This window comes from Chiloscyllium punctatum, chromosome 30 (assembly GCF_047496795.1).
Source record: "Chiloscyllium punctatum isolate Juve2018m chromosome 30, sChiPun1.3, whole genome shotgun sequence".
Lineage (NCBI taxonomy): Eukaryota > Metazoa > Chordata > Chondrichthyes > Orectolobiformes > Hemiscylliidae > Chiloscyllium > Chiloscyllium punctatum.
Window position 1 is genome coordinate 38,532,227 of NC_092768.1, and position 23,408 is coordinate 38,555,634.

The 23,408-nt window shown below is 54.5% G+C and overlaps 1 protein-coding gene across 5 annotated transcripts in view; it reads left to right on the top strand.

The window, feature by feature from the left end:
* LOC140455426 (collagen alpha-1(XI) chain-like) overlaps positions 1 to 23,408 on the top strand; it is a 338,251-nt gene that overhangs the window by 281,630 nt on the left and 33,213 nt on the right. For all 5 annotated transcript variants that reach the window (XM_072550289.1, XM_072550291.1, XM_072550293.1 and 2 more), the window contains one exon: positions 14,516 to 14,569. In XM_072550289.1, coding sequence (XP_072406390.1) covers positions 14,516 to 14,569 — 54 coding nt within the window. The remainder of the gene's footprint in view (positions 1 to 14,515; positions 14,570 to 23,408) is intronic.

Consider the following 23,408-nt stretch of genomic DNA (forward strand, 5'->3'; position numbering starts at 1 on the left):
CTCAGTGTACGCTGTCTCCTGTCTGAGTGCATATTGTCTCCTGGTCTCAGTGCACGCTGTCTCCTGGTCTCAGTGCACATTGTCTCCTGGTCTCAGTGTACGCTGTCTCCCGCTCTCAGTGCCTATTGTCTCCTGGTCTCAGTGTACGCTGTCTTCTGGTCTCAGTGTACGCTGTCTCCTGTCTCAGTGCATATTGTCTCCTGGTCTCATTGCTTATCGTCTCATGGTCTCAGTGTACCCTGTCTCCTGGTCTCAGTGTACGCTGTCTCCTGGTCTCAGTGCATATTGTCTACTAGTCTCAGTGTCTGCTCTCCCCTAGTCTCAGTGCTACTGTCTCCTGGTCTCAGTGCACGCTGTCTCCTGATCTCAGTCTACGCTGCTCCTGGTCTCAGTGCATATTGTCTCCTGGTCTCAGTGCTTATTGTCTCCTCGTCCCAGTTTACGCTGTCTCCTGGTGTCAGTGTTCGCTGTATCCTGATCTCGGTGCACACTGTCTCATGGTCTCAGTGCATGCTATCTCCTGGTCTCAGTGCATATTGTCTTCTATTCTCAGTGTATGCTGTCTCCTGGTCTCAGTGCACGCTGTCTCCTGGCCTCAGTGCACGTCGTCTCCTGGTCTCAGTGTACGCTGTCCCCTGGTCTCAGTGCACGCTTCCTCTTGGTCTCAGTGCACGCTGTCTCCTGGTCTCAGTGCACGCTTTCTCTTGGTCTCAGTGCACGCTGTCTCCTGGTATCAGTGCACGCTGTCTCCTGGCCTCAGTGCACGTTGTCTCCTTGTCTGTGTCCGCTCTCCCCTTGTCTCAGTGCACGTTGTCTCCTAGTCTCAGTGCATGCTGCCTCCTGGTCTCAGTGCACGCTGTTTCCTGGCCTCAGTGCACTTGTCCCCTCGTCTCAATGCACGCTGTCTCCTGGTCTCAATGCACGCAGTCTCCTGGTCTCAGTGCACGCCGCCTCCTGGTCTCAGTGAATATTGTCTCCTGGTCTCAGTGCTTATTGTCTCCTAGTCTCAGTTTATGCTGTCTTCTGGTCTCATTGCACGCTGTCTCCTGCTCTCAGTGCACGCTGTCTGCCGGTTTTAGTGCATATTGTCTCGTGGTCTCAGTGCACGCTGTCTCCTGGCCTCAGTGCAGGCTGTCTCCTGGTCTCAGTGCACGCTGTCTCCTGGTCTGAGTCCATATTGTCTCCTGGTCTCAGTGCACGTTGTCTCCTGGTCTCAGTGCACGCTGTCTCCTGGTCTGAGTGCACGCTGTCTCCTGGTCTCAGTGTACGCTGTCTCCTGGTCTCAGTGTACGCTGTCTCCTGGTCTCAGTGTACGCTGTCTCCTGGTCTCAGTGCACGCTGTCTCCTGGTCTCAGTGCACGCTGCTCCTGGTCTCAGTGCATATTGTCTCCTGGTCTCAGTGCATGCTGTCTCCTGGTCTCAGTGCTTATTGTCTCCTAGTCTCAGTTTATGCTGTCTCCTGGTCTCAGTGTTCGCTGTCTCCTGGTCTCAGTGCACACTGTCTCCTGGTCTCAGTGTACGCTGTCTCCTGGTCTCAGTGCCTATTGTCTCCTGGTCTCAGTGCACGCTGTCTCCTGGTCTCAGTGCACGCTGTCTCCTGTCTCAGTGTACGCTGTCTCCTGTCTCAGTACATATTGTCTCCTGGTCTCAGTGTACGCTGTCTTCTGGTCTCAGTGTACGCTGTCTCCTGTCTCAGTGCATATTGTCTCCTGGTCTCAGTGCACGCTGTCTCCTGGTCTCAGTGCACATTGTCTCCTGGTCTCAGTGTACGCTGTCTCCTGGTCTCAGTGTACGCTGTCTCCTGGTCTCAGTGCCTATTGTCTCCTGGTCTCAGTGCACGCTGTCTCCTGTCTCAGTGCATATTGTCTCCTGGTCTCACTGCATATTGTCTCCTGGTCTCAGTGCATATTGTCTCCTGTCTCAGTGCACGTTGTCTCCTTGTCTCAGTGTACGCTGTTTCCTGGTCTCAGTGCATATTGTCTCCTGGTCTCAGTGTACGCTGCCTCCTGGTCTCAGTGCATATTGTCTCCTGGTCTCAGTACACGCTGTCTCCTGGTCTCAGTGCACGCTGTCTCCTGGCCTCATTGCAGGCTGTGTTCTGGTCTCAGTGCACGCTGTCTCCTGGTCTCAGTGCACGCTGTCTCCTGTCTCAGTGCATATTGTCTCCTGGTCTCAGTGCACTCTGTCTCCTGGTCTCAGTGCATATTGTCTCCTGGTCTCACTGCATATTGTCTCCTGGTCTCAGTGCACTCTGTCTCCTGGTCTCAGTGCATATTGTCTCCTGGTCTCAGTGCATATTGTCTCCTGGTCTCAGTGCATATTGTCTCCTGTCTCAGTGCACGTTGTCTCCTTGTCTCAGTGTACGCTGGTTCCTGGTCTCAGTGTACGATGTCTCCTGGCCTCATTGCAGGCTGTGTCCTGGTCTCAGTGCACGCTGTCTCCTGTCTCAGTGCATATTGTCTCCTGGTCTCAGTGCACGCTGTCTCCTGATCTCAGTGCACGCTGTCTCCTGTCTCAGTGTACGCTGTCTCCTGTCTCAGTGCATATTGTCTCCTGGTCTCAGTGTACGCTGTCTCCTGGTCTCAGTGCCTATTGTCTCCTGGTCTCAGTGTACGCTGTCTTCTGGTCTCAGTGTACGCTGTCTCCTGTCTCAGTGCATATTGTCTCCTGGTCTCATTGCTTATCGTCTCATGGTCTCAGTGTACCCTGTCTCCAGGTCTCAGTGCACGCTGTCTCCTGGTCTCAGTGCACGCTGTCTCCTGTCTCAGTGTACGCTGTCTCCTGTCTCAGTGCATATTGTCTCCTGGTCTCAGTGCACGCTGTCTCCTGGTCTCAGTGCACATTGTCTCCTGGTCTCAGTGTACGCTGTCTCCTGGTCACAGTGCATATTTTGTCCTGGTCTCAGTGTACGCTGTCTCCTGGTCTCAGTGCATATTCTCTACTAGTCTCAGTGTCCGCTCTCCCCTAGTCTCAGTGCTACTGTCTCCTGGTCTCAGTGCACTGTCTCCTTTGTCAGTGCATATTGTCTCCTGTCTCAGTGCATATTGTCTCCTGGTCTCAGTGCACGCTGTCTCCTGTCTCAGTGCATATTGTCTCCTGGTCTCAGTGCACGCTGTCTCCTGGTCTCAGTGCACATTGTCTCCTGGTCTCAGTGTACGCTGTCTCCTGGTCTCAGTGCACGCTGTCTCCTGGTCTGAGTGCACGCTGTCTCCTGGTCTCAGTGTACGCTGTCTCCTGGTCTCAGTGTACGCTGTCTCCTGGTCTCAGTGTACGCTGTCTCCTGGTCTCAGTGTACGCTGTCTCCTGGTCTCAGTGTACGCTGTCTCCTGGTCTCAGTGCACGCTGTCTCCTGGTCTCAGTGCACGCTGCTCCTGGTCTCAGTGCATATTGTCTCCTGGTCTCAGTGCATGCTGTCTCCTGGTCTCAGTGCTTATTGTCTCCTAGTCTCAGTTTATGCTGTCTCCTGGTCTCAGTGTTCGCTGTCTCCTGGTCTCAGTGCACACTGTCTCCTGGTCTCAGTGCACGCTGCTCCTGGTCTCAGTGCATATTGTCTCCTGGTCTCAGTGCATGCTGTCTCCTGGTCTCAGTGCTTATTGTCTCCTAGTCTCAGTTTATGCTGTCTCCTGGTCTCAGTGTTCGCTGTCTCCTGGTCTCAGTGCACACTGTCTCCTGGTCTCAGTGTACGCTGTCTCCTGGTCTCAGTGCCTATTGTCTCCTGGTCTCAGTGCACGCTGTCTCCTGGTCTCAGTGCACGCTGTCTCCTGTCTCAGTGTACGCTGTCTCCTGGTCTCAGTGCATATTGTCTCCTGGTCTCAGTGTACGCTGTCTTCTGGTCTCAGTGTACGCTGTCTCCTGTCTCAGTGCATATTGTCTCCTGGTCTCAGTGCACGCTGTCTCCTGGTCTCAGTGCACATTGTCTCCTGGTCTCAGTGTACGCTGTCTCCTGGTCTCAGTGTACGCTGTCTCCTGGTCTCAGTGCCTATTGTCTCCTGGTCTCAGTGCACGCTGTCTCCTGGTCTCAGTGCACGCTGTCTCCTGTCTCAGTGCATATTGTCTCCTGGTCTCACTGCATATTGTCTCCTGGTCTCAGTGCATATTGTCTCCTGTCTCAGTGCACGTTGTCTCCTTGTCTCAGTGTACGCTGTTTCCTGGTCTCAGTGCATATTGTCTCCTGGTCTCAGTGTACGCTGCCTCCTGGTCTCAGTGCATATTGTCTCCTGGTCTCAGTACACGCTGTCTCCTGGTCTCAGTGCACGCTGTCTCCTGGCCTCATTGCAGGCTGTGTTCTGGTCTCAGTGCACGCTGTCTCCTGGTCTCAGTGCACGCTGTCTCCTGTCTCAGTGCATATTGTCTCCTGGTCTCAGTGCACTCTGTCTCCTGGTCTCAGTGCATATTGTCTCCTGGTCTCACTGCATATTGTCTCCTGGTCTCAGTGCACTCTGTCTCCTGGTCTCAGTGCATATTGTCTCCTGGTCTCAGTGCATATTGTCTCCTGGTCTCAGTGCATATTGTCTCCTGTCTCAGTGCACGTTGTCTCCTTGTCTCAGTGTACGCTGGTTCCTGGTCTCAGTGTACGATGTCTCCTGGCCTCATTGCAGGCTGTGTCCTGGTCTCAGTGCACGCTGTCTCCTGTCTCAGTGCATATTGTCTCCTGGTCTCAGTGCACGCTGTCTCCTGATCTCAGTGCACGCTGTCTCCTGTCTCAGTGTACGCTGTCTCCTGTCTCAGTGCATATTGTCTCCTGGTCTCAGTGTACGCTGTCTCCTGGTCTCAGTGCCTATTGTCTCCTGGTCTCAGTGTACGCTGTCTTCTGGTCTCAGTGTACGCTGTCTCCTGTCTCAGTGCATATTGTCTCCTGGTCTCATTGCTTATCGTCTCATGGTCTCAGTGTACCCTGTCTCCAGGTCTCAGTGCACGCTGTCTCCTGGTCTCAGTGCACGCTGTCTCCTGTCTCAGTGTACGCTGTCTCCTGTCTCAGTGCATATTGTCTCCTGGTCTCAGTGCACGCTGTCTCCTGGTCTCAGTGCACATTGTCTCCTGGTCTCAGTGTACGCTGTCTCCTGGTCACAGTGCATATTTTGTCCTGGTCTCAGTGTACGCTGTCTCCTGGTCTCAGTGCATATTCTCTACTAGTCTCAGTGTCCGCTCTCCCCTAGTCTCAGTGCTACTGTCTCCTGGTCTCAGTGCACTGTCTCCTTTGTCAGTGCATATTGTCTCCTGTCTCAGTGCATATTGTCTCCTGGTCTCAGTGCACGCTGTCTCCTGTCTCAGTGCATATTGTCTCCTGGTCTCAGTGCACGCTGTCTCCTGGTCTCAGTGCACATTGTCTCCTGGTCTCAGTGTACGCTGTCTCCTGGTCTCAGTGCCTATTGTCTCCTGGTCTCAGTGTACGCTGTCTTCTGGTCTCAGTGTACGCTGTCTCCTGTCTCAGTGCATATTGTCTCCTGGTCTCAGTGCACGCTGTCTCCTGGTCTCAGTGCACATTGTCTCCTGGTCTCAGTGTACGCTGTCTCCTGGTCTCAGTGCCTATTGTCTCCTGGTCTCAGTGCACGCTGTCTCCTGGTCTCAGTGCACGCTGTCTCCTGTCTCAGTGTACGCTGTCTCCTGTCTGAGTGCATATTGTCTCCTGGTCTCAGTGCACGCTGTCTCCTGGTCTCAGTGCACATTGTCTCCTGGTCTCAGTGTACGCTGTCTCCCGCTCTCAGTGCCTATTGTCTCCTGGTCTCAGTGTACGCTGTCTTCTGGTCTCAGTGTACGCTGTCTCCTGTCTCAGTGCATATTGTCTCCTGGTCTCATTGCTTATCGTCTCATGGTCTCAGTGTACCCTGTCTCCTGGTCTCAGTGTACGCTGTCTCCTGGTCTCAGTGCATATTGTCTACTAGTCTCAGTGTCTGCTCTCCCCTAGTCTCAGTGCTACTGTCTCCTGGTCTCAGTGCACGCTGTCTCCTGATCTCAGTCTACGCTGCTCCTGGTCTCAGTGCATATTGTCTCCTGGTCTCAGTGCTTATTGTCTCCTCGTCCCAGTTTACGCTGTCTCCTGGTGTCAGTGTTCGCTGTATCCTGATCTCGGTGCACACTGTCTCATGGTCTCAGTGCATGCTATCTCCTGGTCTCAGTGCATATTGTCTTCTATTCTCAGTGTATGCTGTCTCCTGGTCTCAGTGCACGCTGTCTCCTGGCCTCAGTGCACGTCGTCTCCTGGTCTCAGTGTACGCTGTCCCCTGGTCTCAGTGCACGCTTCCTCTTGGTCTCAGTGCACGCTGTCTCCTGGTCTCAGTGCACGCTTTCTCTTGGTCTCAGTGCACGCTGTCTCCTGGTATCAGTGCACGCTGTCTCCTGGCCTCAGTGCACGTTGTCTCCTTGTCTGTGTCCGCTCTCCCCTTGTCTCAGTGCACGTTGTCTCCTAGTCTCAGTGCATGCTGCCTCCTGGTCTCAGTGCACGCTGTTTCCTGGCCTCAGTGCACTTGTCCCCTCGTCTCAATGCACGCTGTCTCCTGGTCTCAATGCACGCAGTCTCCTGGTCTCAGTGCACGCCGCCTCCTGGTCTCAGTGAATATTGTCTCCTGGTCTCAGTGCTTATTGTCTCCTAGTCTCAGTTTATGCTGTCTTCTGGTCTCATTGCACGCTGTCTCCTGCTCTCAGTGCACGCTGTCTGCCGGTTTTAGTGCATATTGTCTCGTGGTCTCAGTGCACGCTGTCTCCTGGCCTCAGTGCAGGCTGTCTCCTGGTCTCAGTGCACGCTGTCTCCTGGTCTGAGTCCATATTGTCTCCTGGTCTCAGTGCACGTTGTCTCCTGGTCTCAGTGCACGCTGTCTCCTGGTCTGAGTGCACGCTGTCTCCTGGTCTCAGTGTACGCTGTCTCCTGGTCTCAGTGTACGCTGTCTCCTGGTCTCAGTGTACGCTGTCTCCTGGTCTCAGTGCACGCTGTCTCCTGGTCTCAGTGCACGCTGCTCCTGGTCTCAGTGCATATTGTCTCCTGGTCTCAGTGCATGCTGTCTCCTGGTCTCAGTGCTTATTGTCTCCTAGTCTCAGTTTATGCTGTCTCCTGGTCTCAGTGTTCGCTGTCTCCTGGTCTCAGTGCACACTGTCTCCTGGTCTCAGTGTACGCTGTCTCCTGGTCTCAGTGCCTATTGTCTCCTGGTCTCAGTGCACGCTGTCTCCTGGTCTCAGTGCACGCTGTCTCCTGTCTCAGTGTACGCTGTCTCCTGTCTCAGTACATATTGTCTCCTGGTCTCAGTGTACGCTGTCTTCTGGTCTCAGTGTACGCTGTCTCCTGTCTCAGTGCATATTGTCTCCTGGTCTCAGTGCACGCTGTCTCCTGGTCTCAGTGCACATTGTCTCCTGGTCTCAGTGTACGCTGTCTCCTGGTCTCAGTGTACGCTGTCTCCTGGTCTCAGTGCCTATTGTCTCCTGGTCTCAGTGCACGCTGTCTCCTGGTCTCAGTGCACGCTGTCTCCTGTCTCAGTGTACGCTGTCTCCTGTCTCAGTGCATATTGTCTCCTGGTCTCAGTGCACGCTGTCTCCTGGTCTCAGTGCACATTGTCTCCTGGTCTCAGTGTACGCTGTCTCCCGCTCTCAGTGCCTATTGTCTCCTGGTCTCAGTGTACGCTGTCTTCTGGTCTCAGTGTACGCTGTCTCCTGTCTCAGTGCATATTGTCTCCTGGTCTCAGTGTACGCTGTCTCCCGCTCTCAGTGCCTATTGTCTCCTGGTCTCAGTGCACGCTGTCTCCTGGTCTCAGTGCACGCTGTCTCCTGGTCTCAGTGCACGCTGTCTCCTGTCTCAGTGTACGCTGTCTCCTGTCTCAGTGCATATTTTGTCCTCGTCTCAGTGTACGCTGTCTCCTGGTCTCAGTGCATATTGTCTACTAGTCTCAGTGTCTGCTCTCCCCTAGTCTCAGTGCTACTGTCTCCTGGTCTCAGTGCACTGTCTCCTTTCTCAGTGCATATTGTCTCCTGTCTCAGTGCAGGTTGTCTCCTGGTCTCAGTGCACGCTGTCTCCTGATCTCAGTCTACGCTGCTCCTGGTCTCAGTGCATATTGTCTCCTGGTCTCAGTGCTTATTGTCTCCTCGTCTCAGTTTACGCTGTCTCCTGGTGTCAGTGTTCGCTGTCTCCTGGTCTCAGTGCACACTGTCTCATGGTCTCAGTGCATGCTATCTCCTGGTCTCAGTGCATATTGTCTTCTATTCTCAGTGTATGCTGTCTCCTGGTCTCAGTGCACGCTGTCTCCTGGCCTCAGTGCACGTCGTCTCCTGGTCTCAGTGTACGCTGTCCCCTGGTCTCAGTGCACGCTTCCTCTTGGTCTCAGTGCACGCTGTCTCCTGGTCTCAGTGCACGCTTTCTCTTGGTCTCAGTGCACGCTGTCTCCTGGTATCAGTGCACGCTGTCTCCTGGCCTCAGTGCACGTTGTCTCCTTGTCTGTGTCCGCTCTCCCCTTGTCTCAGTGCACGTTGTCTCCTAGTCTCAGTGCATGCTGCCTCCTGGTCTCAGTGCACGCTGTTTCCTGGCCTCAGTGCACTTGTCCCCTCGTCTCAATGCACGCTATCTCCTGGTCTCAATGCACGCAGTCTCCTGGTCTCAGTGCACGCCGCCTCCTGGTCTCAGTGAATATTGTCTCCTGGTCTCAGTGCTTATTGTCTCCTAGTCTCAGTTTATGCTGTCTTCTGGTCTCATTGCACGCTGTCTCCTGCTCTCAGTGCACGCTGTCTGCCGGTTTTAATGCATATTGTCTCGTGGTCTCAGTGCACGCTGTCTCCTGGCCTCAGTGCAGGCTGTCTCCTGGTCTCAGTGCACGCTGTCTCCTGGTCTGAGTCCATATTGTCTCCTGGTCTCAGTGCACGTTGTCTCCTGGTCTCAGTGCACGCTGTCTCCTGGTCTCAGTGCACGCTGTCTCCTGGTCTCAGTGTACGCTGTCTCCTGGTCTCAGTGTACGCTGTCTCCTGGTCTCAGTGTACGCTGTCTCCTGGTCTCAGTGTACGCTGTCTCCTGGTCTCAGTGCACGCTGTCTCCTGGTCTCAGTGCACGCTGCTCCTGGTCTCAGTGCATATTGTCTCCTGGTCTCAGTGCATGCTGTCTCCTGGTCTCAGTGCTTATTGTCTCCTAGTCTCAGTTTATGCTGTCTCCTGGTCTCAGTGTTCGCTGTCTCCTTGTCTCAGTGCACACTGTCTCCTGGTCTCAGTGCACGCTGTCTCCTGGTGTTTGTGCATATTGTCTCCTGGTCTCATTGCATATTGTCTCCTGGTCTCAGTGCACGCTGTCTCCTGGTCTCAGTGAATATTTTCTCCTGGTCTCACTGTACGCTGTCTCCTGGTCTCAGTGCACGCTGTCTCCTGGTCTCAGTGTACGCTGTCTCCTGGTCTCAGTGCATGCTGTCTCCTGTTCTCAGTGCACGCTGTCTCGTGGTCTCAGTGCATATTGTCTCCTGGTCTCAGTGCACGCTGTCTCCTGGTCTCAGTGCACGCTGTCTCCTGGTCTCAGTGCATATTGTCTCCTGGTCTCAGTGCACGCTGTCTCCTGGTCTCAGTTCACGCTGTCTCCTGGTCTGAGTCCATATTGTCTCCTGGTCTCAGTGCACGTTGTCTCCTGGTCTCAGTGTACGCTGTCTCCTGGTCTCAGTGTACGCTGCCTCCTGGTCTCAGTGCACGCTGTCTCCTGATCTCAGTCTACGCTGCTCCTGTTCTCAGTGCATATTGTCTCCTTGTATCAGTGCATGCTGTCTCCTGGTCTCAGTGCATATTGTCTCCTTGTATCAGTGCATGCTGTCTCCTGGTCTCAGTGCACACTGTCTCCTGGTGTCAGTGCACACTGTCTCCTGGTCTCAGTGCATGCTATCTCCTGGTCTCAGTGCATATTGTCTTCTATTCTCAGTGCACGCTGTCTCCTGGCCTCAGTGCACGCTGTCTCCTGGCCTCAGTGCACGTCGTCTCCTGGTCTCAGTGTACGCTGTCCCCTGGTCTCAGTGCACGCTTCCTCTTGGTCTCAGTGCACGCTGTCTCCTGGTCTCAGTGCACGCTGTCTCCTGGTCTCAGTGCACGCTGTCTCCTGGTCTCAGTGCACGCTGTCTCCTGGTCTCAGTGCACGCTGTCTCCTGGTCTCAGTGCACGCTGTCTCCTGGTCTCAGTGCACGCTGTCTCCTGGTCTCAGTGCACGCTGTCTCCTGGTCTCAGTGCATATTGTCTCCTGGTCTCAGTGCACGCTGTCTCCTGGTCTCAGTGCACGCTGTCTCCTGGTCTCAGTGCATATTGTCACCCTGTCTCAGTGTATGCTGTCTCCTCGTCTCAGTGCACGCTGTCTCCTGGTCTCAGTGCATATTGTCACCCTGTCTCAGTGTATGCTGTCTCCTGGTCTCAGTGCACGCTGTCTCCTGGTCTCAGTGCATATTGTCACCCTGTCTCAGTGTATGCTGTCTCCTGGTCTCAGTGCATATTGTCTCTTGGTCTCAGTGCACGCTGTCTCCTGATCTCAGTGTACGCTGTTCCTGGTCTCAGTGCATATTTTCTCCTGGTCTCAGTGCACGCTGTCTTCTCGTCTCAGTGCACACTGTCTCCTGGTCTCAGTGCTTATTGTCTCCTAGCCTCAGTGTACGCTGTCTCCTGGTCTCAGTCCACGATGTCTCCTGGTCTCAGTGTACGCTGTCTCCTGGTCTCAGTTCACACTGTCTCCTGGTCTCAGTGCAAGTTGTCTCCTGGTCTCAGTGCACCCTGTCTCCTGGTCTCAGTGCACCCTGTCTCCTGGTCTCAGTGCACGCTGTCTCCTGGTCTCAGTGCACGCTGTCTCCTGGTCTCAGTTCACACTGTCTCCTGGTCTCAGTGCATGATTACTCCTGGTCTCAGTGCATATTGTCTCCTGGTCTCACTGCATATTGTCTCCTGTCTCAGTGCACGTTGTCTCCTTGTCTCAGTGTACGCTGTTTCCTGGTCTCAGTGCACGCTGTCTCCTGTTCTCAGTGCATATTGTCTCCTGTCTCAGTGCACGTTGTCTCCTGGTCTCAGTGCTTATCGTCTCCTGGTCTCAGTGTACGCTGTCTCCTGGCCTCATTGCAGGCTGTGTCCTGGTCTCAGTGTACGCTGTCTCCTGGTCTCAGTGCACGCTGTCTCCTGTCTCAGTGCATATTGTCTCCTGGTCTCTGTGCACGCTGTCTCCTGGTCTCAGTGTACGCTGTCTCCTGTCTCAGTGCATATTGTCTCCTGGTCTCAGTGCTTATCGTCTCCTGGTCTCAGTGTACCCTGTCTCCTGGTCTCAGTGCACGCTGTCTCCTGGTCTCTGTGCACGTTGTCTCCTGTCTCAGTGTACGCTGTCTCCTGTCTCAGTGCATATTGTCTCCTGGTCTCAGTGCTTATCGTCTCCTGGTCTCAGTGTACGCTGTCTCCTGGTCTCAGTGCACGCTGTCTCCTGGTCTCAGTGCACGTTGCCTTCTGGTCTCAGTGCACGCTGTCTCCTGGTCTCAGTGCATATTGTTTCCTGTCTCAGTGCACGCTGTCTCCTGGTCTCAGTGCATATTGTCTCCTGGTCTCAGTGTACGCTGTCTCCTGGTCTCTGTGCATATTGTCTCCTGTCTCAGTGCACGTTGTCTCCTGGTCTCAGTGCATGTTGTCTCCTGGTCTCAGTGTATGTAGTCACTTGGTCTCTGTAAACATTGTTTCCTCATCTCTGCATGTCGTCTCTTGGCGTTTGTGCATGTTGTCCCTTGGTCTCTTGCAAGTTGTCACCTCGTCTCTGGATATGTTGTTTCCTACACTCTGTGCACGTTGTCTCCTGGGCTCTGTCCTTGTTGTCCCTTGGTCTCTGTGCACATTGTCTCCTGGTCTCTATGCTCATGTTGTCTCCTGGACTCTGTACATGTCTCCTGGTCTCTGTACATGTTGTCTCCTGGTCTCTGTACACAATATCCATGAATCCCATCTTGATGCCCCTTTGGACACCTTTGTCGTCTGTTCCCCATTCCTTCCTCCTCCATTCCTCACGGTGTGACCCTCTCCTTGTCCAATGCAGTTCTGCTGTCCTTGTAAATGTCTCCCTACTGCAACTGTCTCATGTCTGTGACTGCTGCTCAGTCTGTCTGCTGTGAAAGCTGCATCTCCGTCAGCCTCAAACCCAAACTGCCCTGAAGTCCTCTCAGCCACCCATTCTGCTGTGGTGATTCACCTCCTGCTTTGCGATGCCATTTTCTCCTACAGTAGTCTTCCTGATCCATCAAACATTTGTGCACCTCCTGCAAAGCAGTGGTTCCCATTTCCTGGGTGCCTGATATTGAGCCTTCTCCCCGTGATATCGTCTCCAGCTCTCTGATTGCCTGACACACAGTATTCCTCATGAAACGATGCCAATGTTGGCTTCCATCTGCATGCAAGATGGCAGCTGCCTTATAATTCCAGATTCCTGTTAACGCATTGTCCATGATGTCACTATTTGAGACTGGGCATCGTTGGACATTGTTTAATCCAAAGAACTCTGGATGCTGGAAATCTGAAACAAAAACAGAAATAGTAATTACTGGAGAAACTCAGTGGGCATGGCAGCATCTATGGGAAAAAAGCAGAATATATCTTTCAGGTCTGGTAACCTCCTTCAGAACTGAAGAAGTCTCACTTGACTCAAAATGTAAATTCTGTTTTCTCTCCTCAGATACTGACAGACCTACTGAGTTTCTCCAGCAATTTCTGTTTTCTTTTCAGGCAATATTTATGGGGCAGGTAAGTTATTGAAGATTTCATGTTGATTGTACCGATTAGAACACAATGAAGAGGAACTCTCCAAAAATGAAGGCAGGAAGGGCCTTTGGGTGCCACCGCCAATCAATGCCCATCCAATGGTCATTATTCTCCATGTCCCATTGCCAACATCTTTTCTCTCTAGTGCCACACTCAGGACTTGCATCAGAATATGACACCCTTGAGATGATGAGGCATAGTCAACACAATTTTGTGAAGGGTCGGTCGTGCCTCACAATCCTTATTGAGTTCTTTGAGATGATGACCAAATAGGTGGATGAGGGTAAAATGGTTGATGTGGTGTATATGGACTTTGGTAAGGTGTTTGATAAGGTTCACCATGATAGACTATTGCACAAATTACGGAGGTATGGATTGAGGGTGATTTAACGGTTTAGATCAGACATTGGCTGGCTGAAAGATGACAGAGGGTGGTGGTTGATGGGAAATATTCATCCTGGAGTTCAGTTACGACTAGGGTACCGCAAGGATCTGATTTGGGTCCACTGTTGCTTGTCGTTTATATAAATGATCTGGATGAAGGCATACAAGGATTGGTTAGTCAATTTACGGATGACATGAAGGTCGGTAGAGTTGTGGATAATGACAAAGGATGTTGTAGGTTACAGAGAGACATAGATAAGCTGCAGAACTGAGCTGACAGGTAGCAAAAGGAGTTTAATGTGGAAAAGTGCGAGGTGACTCATTTTGGAAGGAGCAAGAGGAATAAAGAGTACTGGGGTAATGGTAAGATTCTTGATAATGTAGATGAGCAGAGAGATCTCGGTGTCCAGGTACATAGATCCTTGAAAGTTGCCTCCCAGGTTGATAGCGTTGTTAAGAAAGCATACGGTGTGTTAGCTTTTATTGGTAGAGGGATTGAGTTTCGGAACCATGAAAACATGCTGCAGCTATATAAAGCTCTGGTGTGGGCATATTTGGAGTATTGCGTACAGTTCTGGTCACCACAATGTAGGAAGGATGTGGAAGCTTTGAAAAGGGTTCAGAGGAGATTTACTAACATGTTGCCTGGTATGGAGGGGAGGTCTTACGAGGAAAGGCTGAGGGATGTGAGGCTGTTTTTGTTAGAGAGAAGAAGGCTGAGAGGCAACTTAATTGAGATATATAAGATAATTCAAGGGTTAGCCCAAGTGGACAGTGAGAGCCTTTTTCCTTGGATGGTGATGGCTAGCATGAGGGGACATAGCTTTAAATTGAGGGGTGATAGATATTGGACAGATGTCAGAGGTAGTTTTTGTACTCAGAGAGTAGGTGGGGTGTGGAATGCACTGCCTGCAACAGTAGTAGACTTGCCAACTTTAAGGGCATTTAAATGGCCATTGGATAGGGATATGGATGAGAATGGGTTTCAGATTGTTTCCACAGGTTGGCACAACATAGTACTGTGCTGTAATGTTCTATGAGAGAGTAATGAGTTCCGACCACAAGGACAGGAAAACCCTGACAGTGTACTACTACATGCGCATTCTGTCTTCACTATCTCCCACTTCCCAATGCAAAAAACTCTCTCCCAGCATGACTACCCCTTACCGCCTTGATGAGTCACATGCACAAATGACCGACCCAATCTTTGCCTTTACAGGCTTGTAACTCTGCAGCTTTGAAGAATGAATTGTTGTTCATTTGTTGGTCTTTCACGTCTAATTTCACACAAGGCCACCCTCTGCCCTGACCATAAACCTCCATCCCTCTTCCGCCTTTTTCTCCTCCTTCCAAGGAGGTTGTGACACATGAAATGGGGAACTGAGTGTTATTGTGTTTGTGACTAATTGTTTTGTTCTTCCAGATGGCCCTGAGTGGATTAAAGGGTGAGAAAGGGGAGCCAGCAGTAGTCGAGCCAGTGAGTACCCGAGTTTCTTTTGTCTGTCAAAGCCACTGATGTGTACCTGTGCTGTCTGTCACAGTCAATGCTGTGTCCCCGTGCTGTCTGTCACAGTCAGTGCGGTGACCCCCGTGCTGTCTGTCACAGTCATTTCTGGGTCCCCGTGCTGTCTGTCACAGTCAGTGCTGTCTGTCACAGTCAGTGCTGTCTGTCACAGTCAGTGGGGTATCCCCGTGCTGCCTGTCACAGTCAATGCAGTCTCTATGTGCTGCCTGTCACTGTCTGTGCTGTGTCCCCGTGCTGTCTGTCACAGTCAGTGCTGTGTCCCCGTGCTCTCTGTCACAGTCAATGCTGTGTACCTGTGCTGTCTGTCACAGTCAGTGCTGTGTCCCCGTGCTGTCTGCCATAGTCAGTGCTGTGTACCTGTACTGTCTGTCACAGTTAGTGCTGTGTACCTGTGCTGCCTGTCACAGTCAGTGCTGTGTCCCCGTACTGTCTGTCACAGTCAGTGCGGTGTCCCCGTGCTGTCTGTCACAGTCAGTTCTGGGTCCCCGTGCTGTCTGTCACAGTCAGTGCGGTATCCCTGTGCTGTCTGTCACAGTCAGTGCTGTGTACCTGTGCTGCCTGTCACAGTCAGTGCTGTGTCCCCGTACTGTCTGTCACAGTCAGTGCTGTGTCCCCATGCTGTCTGTCACAGTCAGTGCTGTGTCCCCATGCTGTCTGTCACAGTCAGTGCTGTGTACCTGTGCTGTCTGTCACAGTCAGTGCTGTGTACCTGTACTGCCTGTCACAGTTAGTGCTGTGTACCTGTACTGTCTGTCACAGTTAGTGCTGTGTACCTGTACTGTCTGTCACAGTCAGTTCTGGGTCCCCGTGCTGTCTGTCACAGTCAGTGCGGTATCCCTGTGCTGTCTGTCACAGTCAGTGCGGTATCCCTGTGCTGTCTGTCACAGTCAGTGCAGTGTCCCCGTGCTGTCTGTCACAGTCAGTGCGGTGTCCCTGTGCTGTCTGTCACAGTCAGTTCTGGGTCCCCGTGCTGTCTGTCACAGTCAGTGCTGTGTCCCCGTGCTGTCTGTCACAGTCAGTGCGGTATCCCTGTGCTGTCTGTCACAGTCATACTGTGTCCCTGTGCTGTCTGTCACAGTCATACTGTGTCCCTGTGCTGTCTGTCACAGTCAGTGCTGTCTGTCACATTCAGTGCTGTGTCCCTGTGCTGCCTGTCACAGTCAGTGCAGTGTCTCCGTGCTGTCTGTCACTGTCTGTGCTGTGTCCCCGTGCTGTCTGTCACAGTCAGTGCTGTGTCCCCGTGCTGTCTGTCACAGTCAGTGCGGTGTCCCTGTGCTGTCTCTCACAGTCAGTGCTGTGTCCCTGTGCTGTCTGTCACAGTCAGTGTGGTGTCCCCGTGCTGTCTGTCACAGTCAGTGCAGTGTCCCCGTGCTGTCTGTCACAGTCAGTGCGGTGTCCCCGTGCTGTCTCTCACAGTCAGTGCGGTGTCCCCGTGCTGTCTCTCACAGTCAGTGCAGTGTCCCCGTGCTGTCTGTCACAGTCAGTGCAGTGTCCCCGTGCTGTCTGTCACAGTCAGTGCAGTGTCCCCGTGCTGTCTGTCACTGTCTGTGCTGTGTCCCCGTGCTGTCTGTCACTGTCTGTGCTGTGTCCCCATGCTCTCTCTCACAGTCAGTGCGGCATCCCTGTGCCGTCTGTCACAGTCATACTGTGTCCCCGTGCTCTCTCTCACAGTCAGTGCTGTGTCCCTGTGCTGTCTGTCACAGTCATTGCAGTGTCCCTGTGCTCTCTCTCACAGTCAGTGCAGTGTCCCCGTGCTGTCTGTCACAGTCAGTGCTGTGTCCCCGTGCTGCCTGTCACAGTCAGTGCTGTGTCCCTGTGCTGCCTGTCACAGTCAGTGCTGTGTCCCCGTGCTCTCTCTCACAGTCAGTGCGGTGTCCCCGTGCTCTCTCTCACAGTCAGTGCGGTGTCCCCGTGCTGTCTGTCACAGTCAGTGCTGTGTCCCCGTGCTGTCTGTCACAGTCAGTGCTGTGTCCCCGTGCTGTCTGTCACAGTCAGTGCGGTGTCCCCGTGCTGTCTGTCACAGTCAGTGCTGTGTCCCCGTGCTCTCTCTCACAGTCAGTGCTGTGTCCCCATGCTCTCTCTCACAGTCAGTGCGGCATCCCTGTGCTGTCTGTCACAGTCATACTGTGTCCCTGTGCTGTCTGTCACAGTCAGTGCTGTGTCCCCATGCTCTCTCTCACAGTCAGTGCAGTGTCCCCGTGCTGTCTGTCACAGTCAGTGCTGTGTCCCCGTGCTGTCTGTCACAGTCAGTGCTGTGTCCCTGTGCTGTCTGTCACAGTCAGTGCTGTGTCCCCGTGCTGTCTGTCACAGTCAGTGCTGTGTCCCCGTGCTGTCTGTCACAGTCAGTGCGGTGTCCCTGTGCTGTCTGTCACAGTCAGTGCTGTGTCCCTGTGCTGTCTGTCACAGTCAGTGCTGTGTCCCCGTGCTCTCTCTCACAGTCAGTGCGGTGTCCCCGTGCTGTCTGTCACAGTCAGTGCGGTGTCCCTGTGCTGTCTGTCACAGTCAGTGCTGTGTCCCTGTGCTGTCTGTCACAGTCAGTGCAGTGTCCGCGTGCTGTCTGTCACAGTCAGTGCTGTGTCCCCGTGCTGTCTGTCACAGTCAGTGTAGTGTCCCCGTGCTGTCTGTCACAGTCAGTGCGGTGTCTCCGTGCTGTCTGTCACAGTCAGTGCGGTGTCCCTGTGCTGTCTGTCACAGTCAGTGCTGTGTCCCCGTGCTGTCTGTCACAGTCAGTGCTTTGTCCCCGTGCTGTCTGTCACAGTCAGTGTAGTGTCCCCGTGCTGTCTGTCACAGTCAGTGCGGTGTCCCTGTGCTGTCTGTCACAGTCAGTGCTGTGTCCCTGTGCTGTCTGTCACAGTCAGTGCAGTGTCCGCGTACTGTCTGTCACAGTCAGTGCTGTGTCCCCGTGCTGTCTGTCACAGTCAGTGTAGTGTCCCCGTGCTGTCTGTCACAGTCAGTGCTGTGACCCCGTGCTCTCTCTCACAGTCAGTGCAGTGTCCCCGTGCTGTCTGTCACAGTCAGTGCTGTGTCCCCGTGCTGTCTGTCACAGTCAGTGCTGTGTCCCCGTGCTGTCTGTCACAGTCAGCGCTGTGTCCCTGTGCTGTCTGTCACAGTCAGTGCTGTGTCCCCGTGCTGTCTGTCACAGTCAGCGCTGTGTCCCTGTGCTGTCTGTCACAGTCAGTGTAGTGTCCCCGTACTGTCTGTCACAGTCAGTGCTGTGTCCCCGTGCTGTCTGTCACAGTCAGTGCTGTGTCCCCGTGCTGTCTGTCACAGTCAGTGCGGTGTCCCTGTGCTGTCTGTCACAGTCAGTGCTGTGTCCCTGTGCTGTCTGTCACAGTCAGTGCGGTGTCCCCGTGCTGTCTGTCACAGTCAGCGCTGTGTCCCTGTGCTGTCTGTCACAGTCAGTGTAGTGTCCCCGTACTGTCTGTCACAGTCAGTGCAGTGTCCCCGTGCTGTCTGTCACAGTCAGTGCTGTGTCCCTGTGCTGTCTGTCACAGTCAGTGCTGTGTCCCCGTGCTGTCTGTCACAGTCAGTGCTGTGTCCCCGTGCTGTCTGTCACAGTCAGTGCTGTGTCCCCGTGCTGTCTGTCACAGTCAGTGCGGTGTCCCTGTGCTGTCTGTCACAGTCAGTGCTGTGTCCCTGTGCTGTCTGTCACAGTCAGTGTAGTGTCCCCGTGCTGTCTGTCACAGTCAGTGTGGTGTCCCCGTGCTGTCTGTCACAGTCAGTGCTGTGTCCCCGTGCTGTCTGTCACAGTCAGTGCAGTGTCCCTGTGCTGTCTGTCACAGTCAGTGCGGTGTCCCTGTGCTGTCTGTCACAGTCAGTGCGGTGTCCCCGTGCTGTCTGTCACAGTCAGTGCAGTGTCCCCGTGCTCTCTGTCACAGTCAGTGCTGTGTCCCTGTGCTGTCTGTCACAGTCAGTGCTGTGTCCCCGTGCTGTCTGTCACAGTCAGTGTGGTGTCCCCGTGCTGTCTGTCACAGTCAGCGCTGTGTCCCCGTGCTGTCTGTCACAGTCAGTGCGGTGTCCCCGTGCTGTCTGTCACAGTCAGTGCTGTGTCCCCGTGCTGTCTGTCACAGTCAGTGCTGTGTCCCTGTGCTCTCTGTCACAGTCAGTGCTGTGTCCCTGTGCTCTCTGTCACAGTCAGTGCTGTGTCCCTGTGCTGTCTGTCACAGTCAGTGCGGTGTCCCCGTGCTGTCTGTCACAGTCAGTGCGGTGTCCCCGTGCTGTCTGTCACAGTCAGTGCTGTGTCCCCGTGCTGCCTGTCACAGTCTGTGCTGTGTCCCGTGCTCTCTGTCACAGTCAGTGCTGTGTCCCGTGCCCCTTGTCACAGTTAGTGCTGTGTACCTGTACTGTCTGTCACAGTCAGTGCGGTGTCACCCTGCTCTTTGTGAACGCCAGTAATGCGTTCCTGTGCTGCCTGTCACAGTCAGTGCTGTGTACCTGTGCTGTGTGACAAGTTCAGAGCTGTGTCCCTGTTTGGTCTGTCACAGTCAGTGCCATGTCCCTGTGCTCCCTGTCACAGTCAGTGCGATGTCCCTGTGTTGCCTGTCACAGTCAGTGCTGTGTTCCCGTGCTGCCTGTCACAGTCAGTGCGGTGTCACCGTGCTGTTTGTCAATATCAGTGCTGTGTCCCATGCTGTCTGTCACAGTCAGTGCTGTGTCCCCGTGCTGCCTGTCACAGTCAGTGCGGTGTCCCTGTGCTGTCTGTCACAGTCAGTACTGTGTCCCATGCTGCCTGTCCCAGTCTGTGCTGTGTCCCCGTGCTGTGTGACACGGTCAGAGCTGTGTCCCCATTTTGTCTGCCACAGTCAGTGCCGTGTCCCTGTGCTCTCTGTCACAGTCAATGCTGTGTCCCCGTGCTGCCTGTCACAGTCAGTGCGGTGTCCCCGTGCTGTCTGTCACAGTCAGTGCAGTGTCCCCGTGCTGTGTGACACAGTCAGTGCAGTGTCCCCGTGCTGTCTGTCACAGTCAGTGCGGTGTCCCTGTGCTGTCTGACAGTCAGTGTAGAGTTCATGTGCTGTCTGTCACAGTCAGTGCAGTGTCACCCTGCTCTTTGTGAATGCAAGTGATGTGTCCCTGTGCTGCCTGTCACAGTCAGTGCTGTGTACCTGTGCTGTGTGACACGGTCAGAGCTGTGTCCCCGTTTTGTCTGTCACAGTCAGTGCCATGTCCCTGTGCTCTTGGTCACAGTCAGAGCTGTGTCCCCGTTTTGTCTGTCACAGTCAGTGCGGTGTCCCTGTGCTGCCTGTCACAGTCGGTGCTGTGTCCCTGTGGTGTGTGACACGGTCAGTGCTGTGTCCCCGTGCTGCCTGTCACAGTTAGTGCTGTGTATCTGTGCTGTCTGTCACAGTCAGTGCTGTGTCCTCATGCTGCCTCTCACAGTTAGTTCAGTGACCCCGTTTTGTCTGTCACAGTCAGTGCTGTGTCCCCGTGCTGTCTGTCACAGTCAGTGCTGTGTCCCCGTGCTCTCTGTCACAGTCAGTGCGGTGTCCCCGTGCTGTCTGTCACAGTCAGTGCGGTGTCCCTGTGCTCTCTCCCACAGTCAGTGCAGTGTCCCCGCGCTGTCTGTCACAGTCAGTGCAGTGTCCCCGTGCTGTCTGTCACAGTCAGTGCGGTGTCCCCGTGCTCTCTCTCACAGTCAGTGCTGTGTCCCCGTGCTGTCTGTCACAGTCAGTGCTGTGTCCCCGTGCTGTCTGTCACAGTCAGTGCGGTGTCCCCGTGCTGTCTGTCACAGTCAGTGCGGTGTCCCCGTGCACTCTCTCTCAGTCAGTGCTGTGTCCCTGTGCTGTCTGTCACAGTCAGTGCTGTGTCCCTGTGCTGTCTGTCACAGTCAGTGCTGTGTCCCCGTGCTCTCTGTCACAGTCAGTGCGGTGTCCCCGTGCTGTCTGTCACAGTCAGTGCGGTGTCCCCGTGCACTCTCTCTCAGTCAGTGCTGTGTCCCTGTGCTGTCTGTCACAGTCAGTGCGGTGTCCCTGTGCTGTCTGTCACAGTCAGTGCGGTGTCCCCGTGCTGTCTGTCACAGTCAGTGCAGTGTCCCCGTGCTCTCTGTCACAGTCAGTGCTGTGTCCCTGTGCTGTCTGTCACAGTCAGTGCTGTGTCCCCGTGCTGTCTGTCACAGTCAGTGTGGTGTCCCCGTGCTGTCTGTCACAGTCAGCGCTGTGTCCCCGTGCTGTCTGTCACAGTCAGTGCGGTGTCCCCGTGCTGTCTGTCACAGTCAGTGCTGTGTCCCCGTGCTGTCTGTCACAGTCAGTGCTGTGTCCCTGTGCTCTCTGTCACAGTCAGTGCTGTGTCCCTGTGCTCTCTGTCACAGTCAGTGCTGTGTCCCTGTGCTGTCTGTCACAGTCAGTGCGGTGTCCCCGTGCTGTCTGTCACAGTCAGTGCGGTGTCCCCGTGCTGTCTGTCACAGTCAGTGCTGTGTCCCCGTGCTGCCTGTCACAGTCAGTGCTGTGTCCCGTGCTCTCTGTCACAGTCAGTGCTGTGTCCCGTGCCCCTTGTCACAGTTAGTGCTGTGTACCTGTACTGTCTGTCACAGTCAGTGCGGTGTCACCCTGCTCTTTGTGAACGCCAGTAATGCGTTCCTGTGCTGCCTGTCACAGTCAGTGCTGTGTACCTGTGCTGTGTGACAAGTTCAGAGCTGTGTCCCTGTTTGGTCTGTCACAGTCAGTGCCATGTCCCTGTGCTCCCTGTCACAGTCAGTGCGATGTCCCTGTGTTGCCTGTCACAGTCAGTGCTGTGTTCCCGTGCTGCCTGTCACAGTCAGTGCGGTGTCACCGTGCTGTTTGTCAATATCAGTGCTGTGTCCCATGCTGTCTGTCACAGTCAGTGCTGTGTCCCCGTGCTGCCTGTCACAGTCAGTGCGGTGTCCCTGTGCTGTCTGTCACAGTCAGTACTGTGTCCCATGCTGCCTGTCCCAGTCTGTGCTGTGTCCCCGTGCTGTGTGACACGGTCAGAGCTGTGTCCCCATTTTGTCTGCCACAGTCAGTGCCGTGTCCCTGTGCTCTCTGTCACAGTCAATGCTGTGTCCCCGTGCTGCCTGTCACAGTCAGTGCGGTGTCCCCGTGCTGTCTGTCACAGTCAGTGCAGTGTCCCCGTGCTGTGTGACACAGTCAGTGCAGTGTCCCCGTGCTGTCTGTCACAGTCAGTGCGGTGTCCCTGTGCTGTCTGACAGTCAGTGTAGAGTTCATGTGCTGTCTGTCACAGTCAGTGCAGTGTCACCCTGCTCTTTGTGAATGCAAGTGATGTGTCCCTGTGCTGCCTGTCACAGTCAGTGCTGTGTACCTGTGCTGTGTGACACGGTCAGAGCTGTGTCCCCGTTTTGTCTGTCACAGTCAGTGCCATGTCCCTGTGCTCTTGGTCACAGTCAGAGCTGTGTCCCCGTTTTGTCTGTCACAGTCAGTGCGGTGTCCCTGTGCTGCCTGTCACAGTCGGTGCTGTGTCCCTGTGGTGTGTGACACGGTCAGTGCTGTGTCCCCGTGCTGCCTGTCACAGTTAGTGCTGTGTATCTGTGCTGTCTGTCACAGTCAGTGCTGTGTCCTCATGCTGCCTCTCACAGTTAGTTCAGTGACCCCGTTTTGTCTGTCACAGTCAGTGCTGTGTCCCCGTGCTGTCTGTCACAGTCAGTGCTGTGTCCCCGTGCTCTCTGTCACAGTCAGTGCGGTGTCCCCGTGCTGTCTGTCACAGTCAGTGCGGTGTCCCTGTGCTCTCTCCCACAGTCAGTGCAGTGTCCCCGCGCTGTCTGTCACAGTCAGTGCAGTGTCCCCGTGCTGTCTGTCACAGTCAGTGCGGTGTCCCCGTGCTCTCTCTCACAGTCAGTGCTGTGTCCCCGTGCTGTCTGTCACAGTCAGTGCTGTGTCCCCGTGCTGTCTGTCACAGTCAGTGCGGTGTCCCCGTGCTGTCTGTCACAGTCAGTGCGGTGTCCCCGTGCACTCTCTCTCAGTCAGTGCTGTGTCCCTGTGCTGTCTGTCACAGTCAGTGCTGTGTCCCTGTGCTGTCTGTCACAGTCAGTGCTGTGTCCCCGTGCTCTCTGTCACAGTCAGTGCGGTGTCCCCGTGCTCTCTGTCACAGTCAGTGCTGTGTCCCGTGCTGTCTGTCACAGTCAGTGCTGTGTCCCCGTGCTCTCTCTCACAGTCAGTGTAGTGTCCCCGTACTGTCTGTCACAGTCAGTGCTGTGTCCCCGTGCTCTCTCTCACAGTCAGTGCGGTGTCCCCGTGCTGTCTGTCACAGTCAGTGCTGTGTCCCCGTGCTCTCTGTCACAGTCAGTGCTGTGTCCCCGTACTGTCTGTCACAGTCAGTGCTGTGTACTTGTACTTTCTGTCACAGTCAGTGCTGTGTCCCCGTGCTGTCTGTCACAGTCAGTGCTGTGTCCCCGTGCTCTCTCTCACAGTCAGTGTAGTGTCCCCGTGCTGTCTGTCACAGTAAGTGCGGTGTCCCCGTGTAGTCTGTCACAGTCAGTGCTGTGTCCCCGTGCTGTCTGTCACAGTCAGTGCTGTGTCCCCGTGCTGTCTGTCACAGTCAGTACTGTGTCCCCGTGCTGTCTGTCACAGTCAGTGCGGTGTCCCCGTGCTCTCTCTCACAGTCAGTGCGGTGTCCCCGTGCTGTCTGTCACAGTCAGTGCTGTGTCCCCGTGCTGTCTGTCACAGTCAGTGCAGTGTCCCCGTGCTGTCTGTCACAGTCAGTGCTGTGTCCCCGTGCTCTCTCTCACAGTCAGTGCGGTGTCCCCGTGCTCTCTCTCACAGTCAGTGCGGTGTCCCCGTGCTGTCTGTCACAGTCAGTGCTGTGTCCCCGTGCTGTCTCTCAC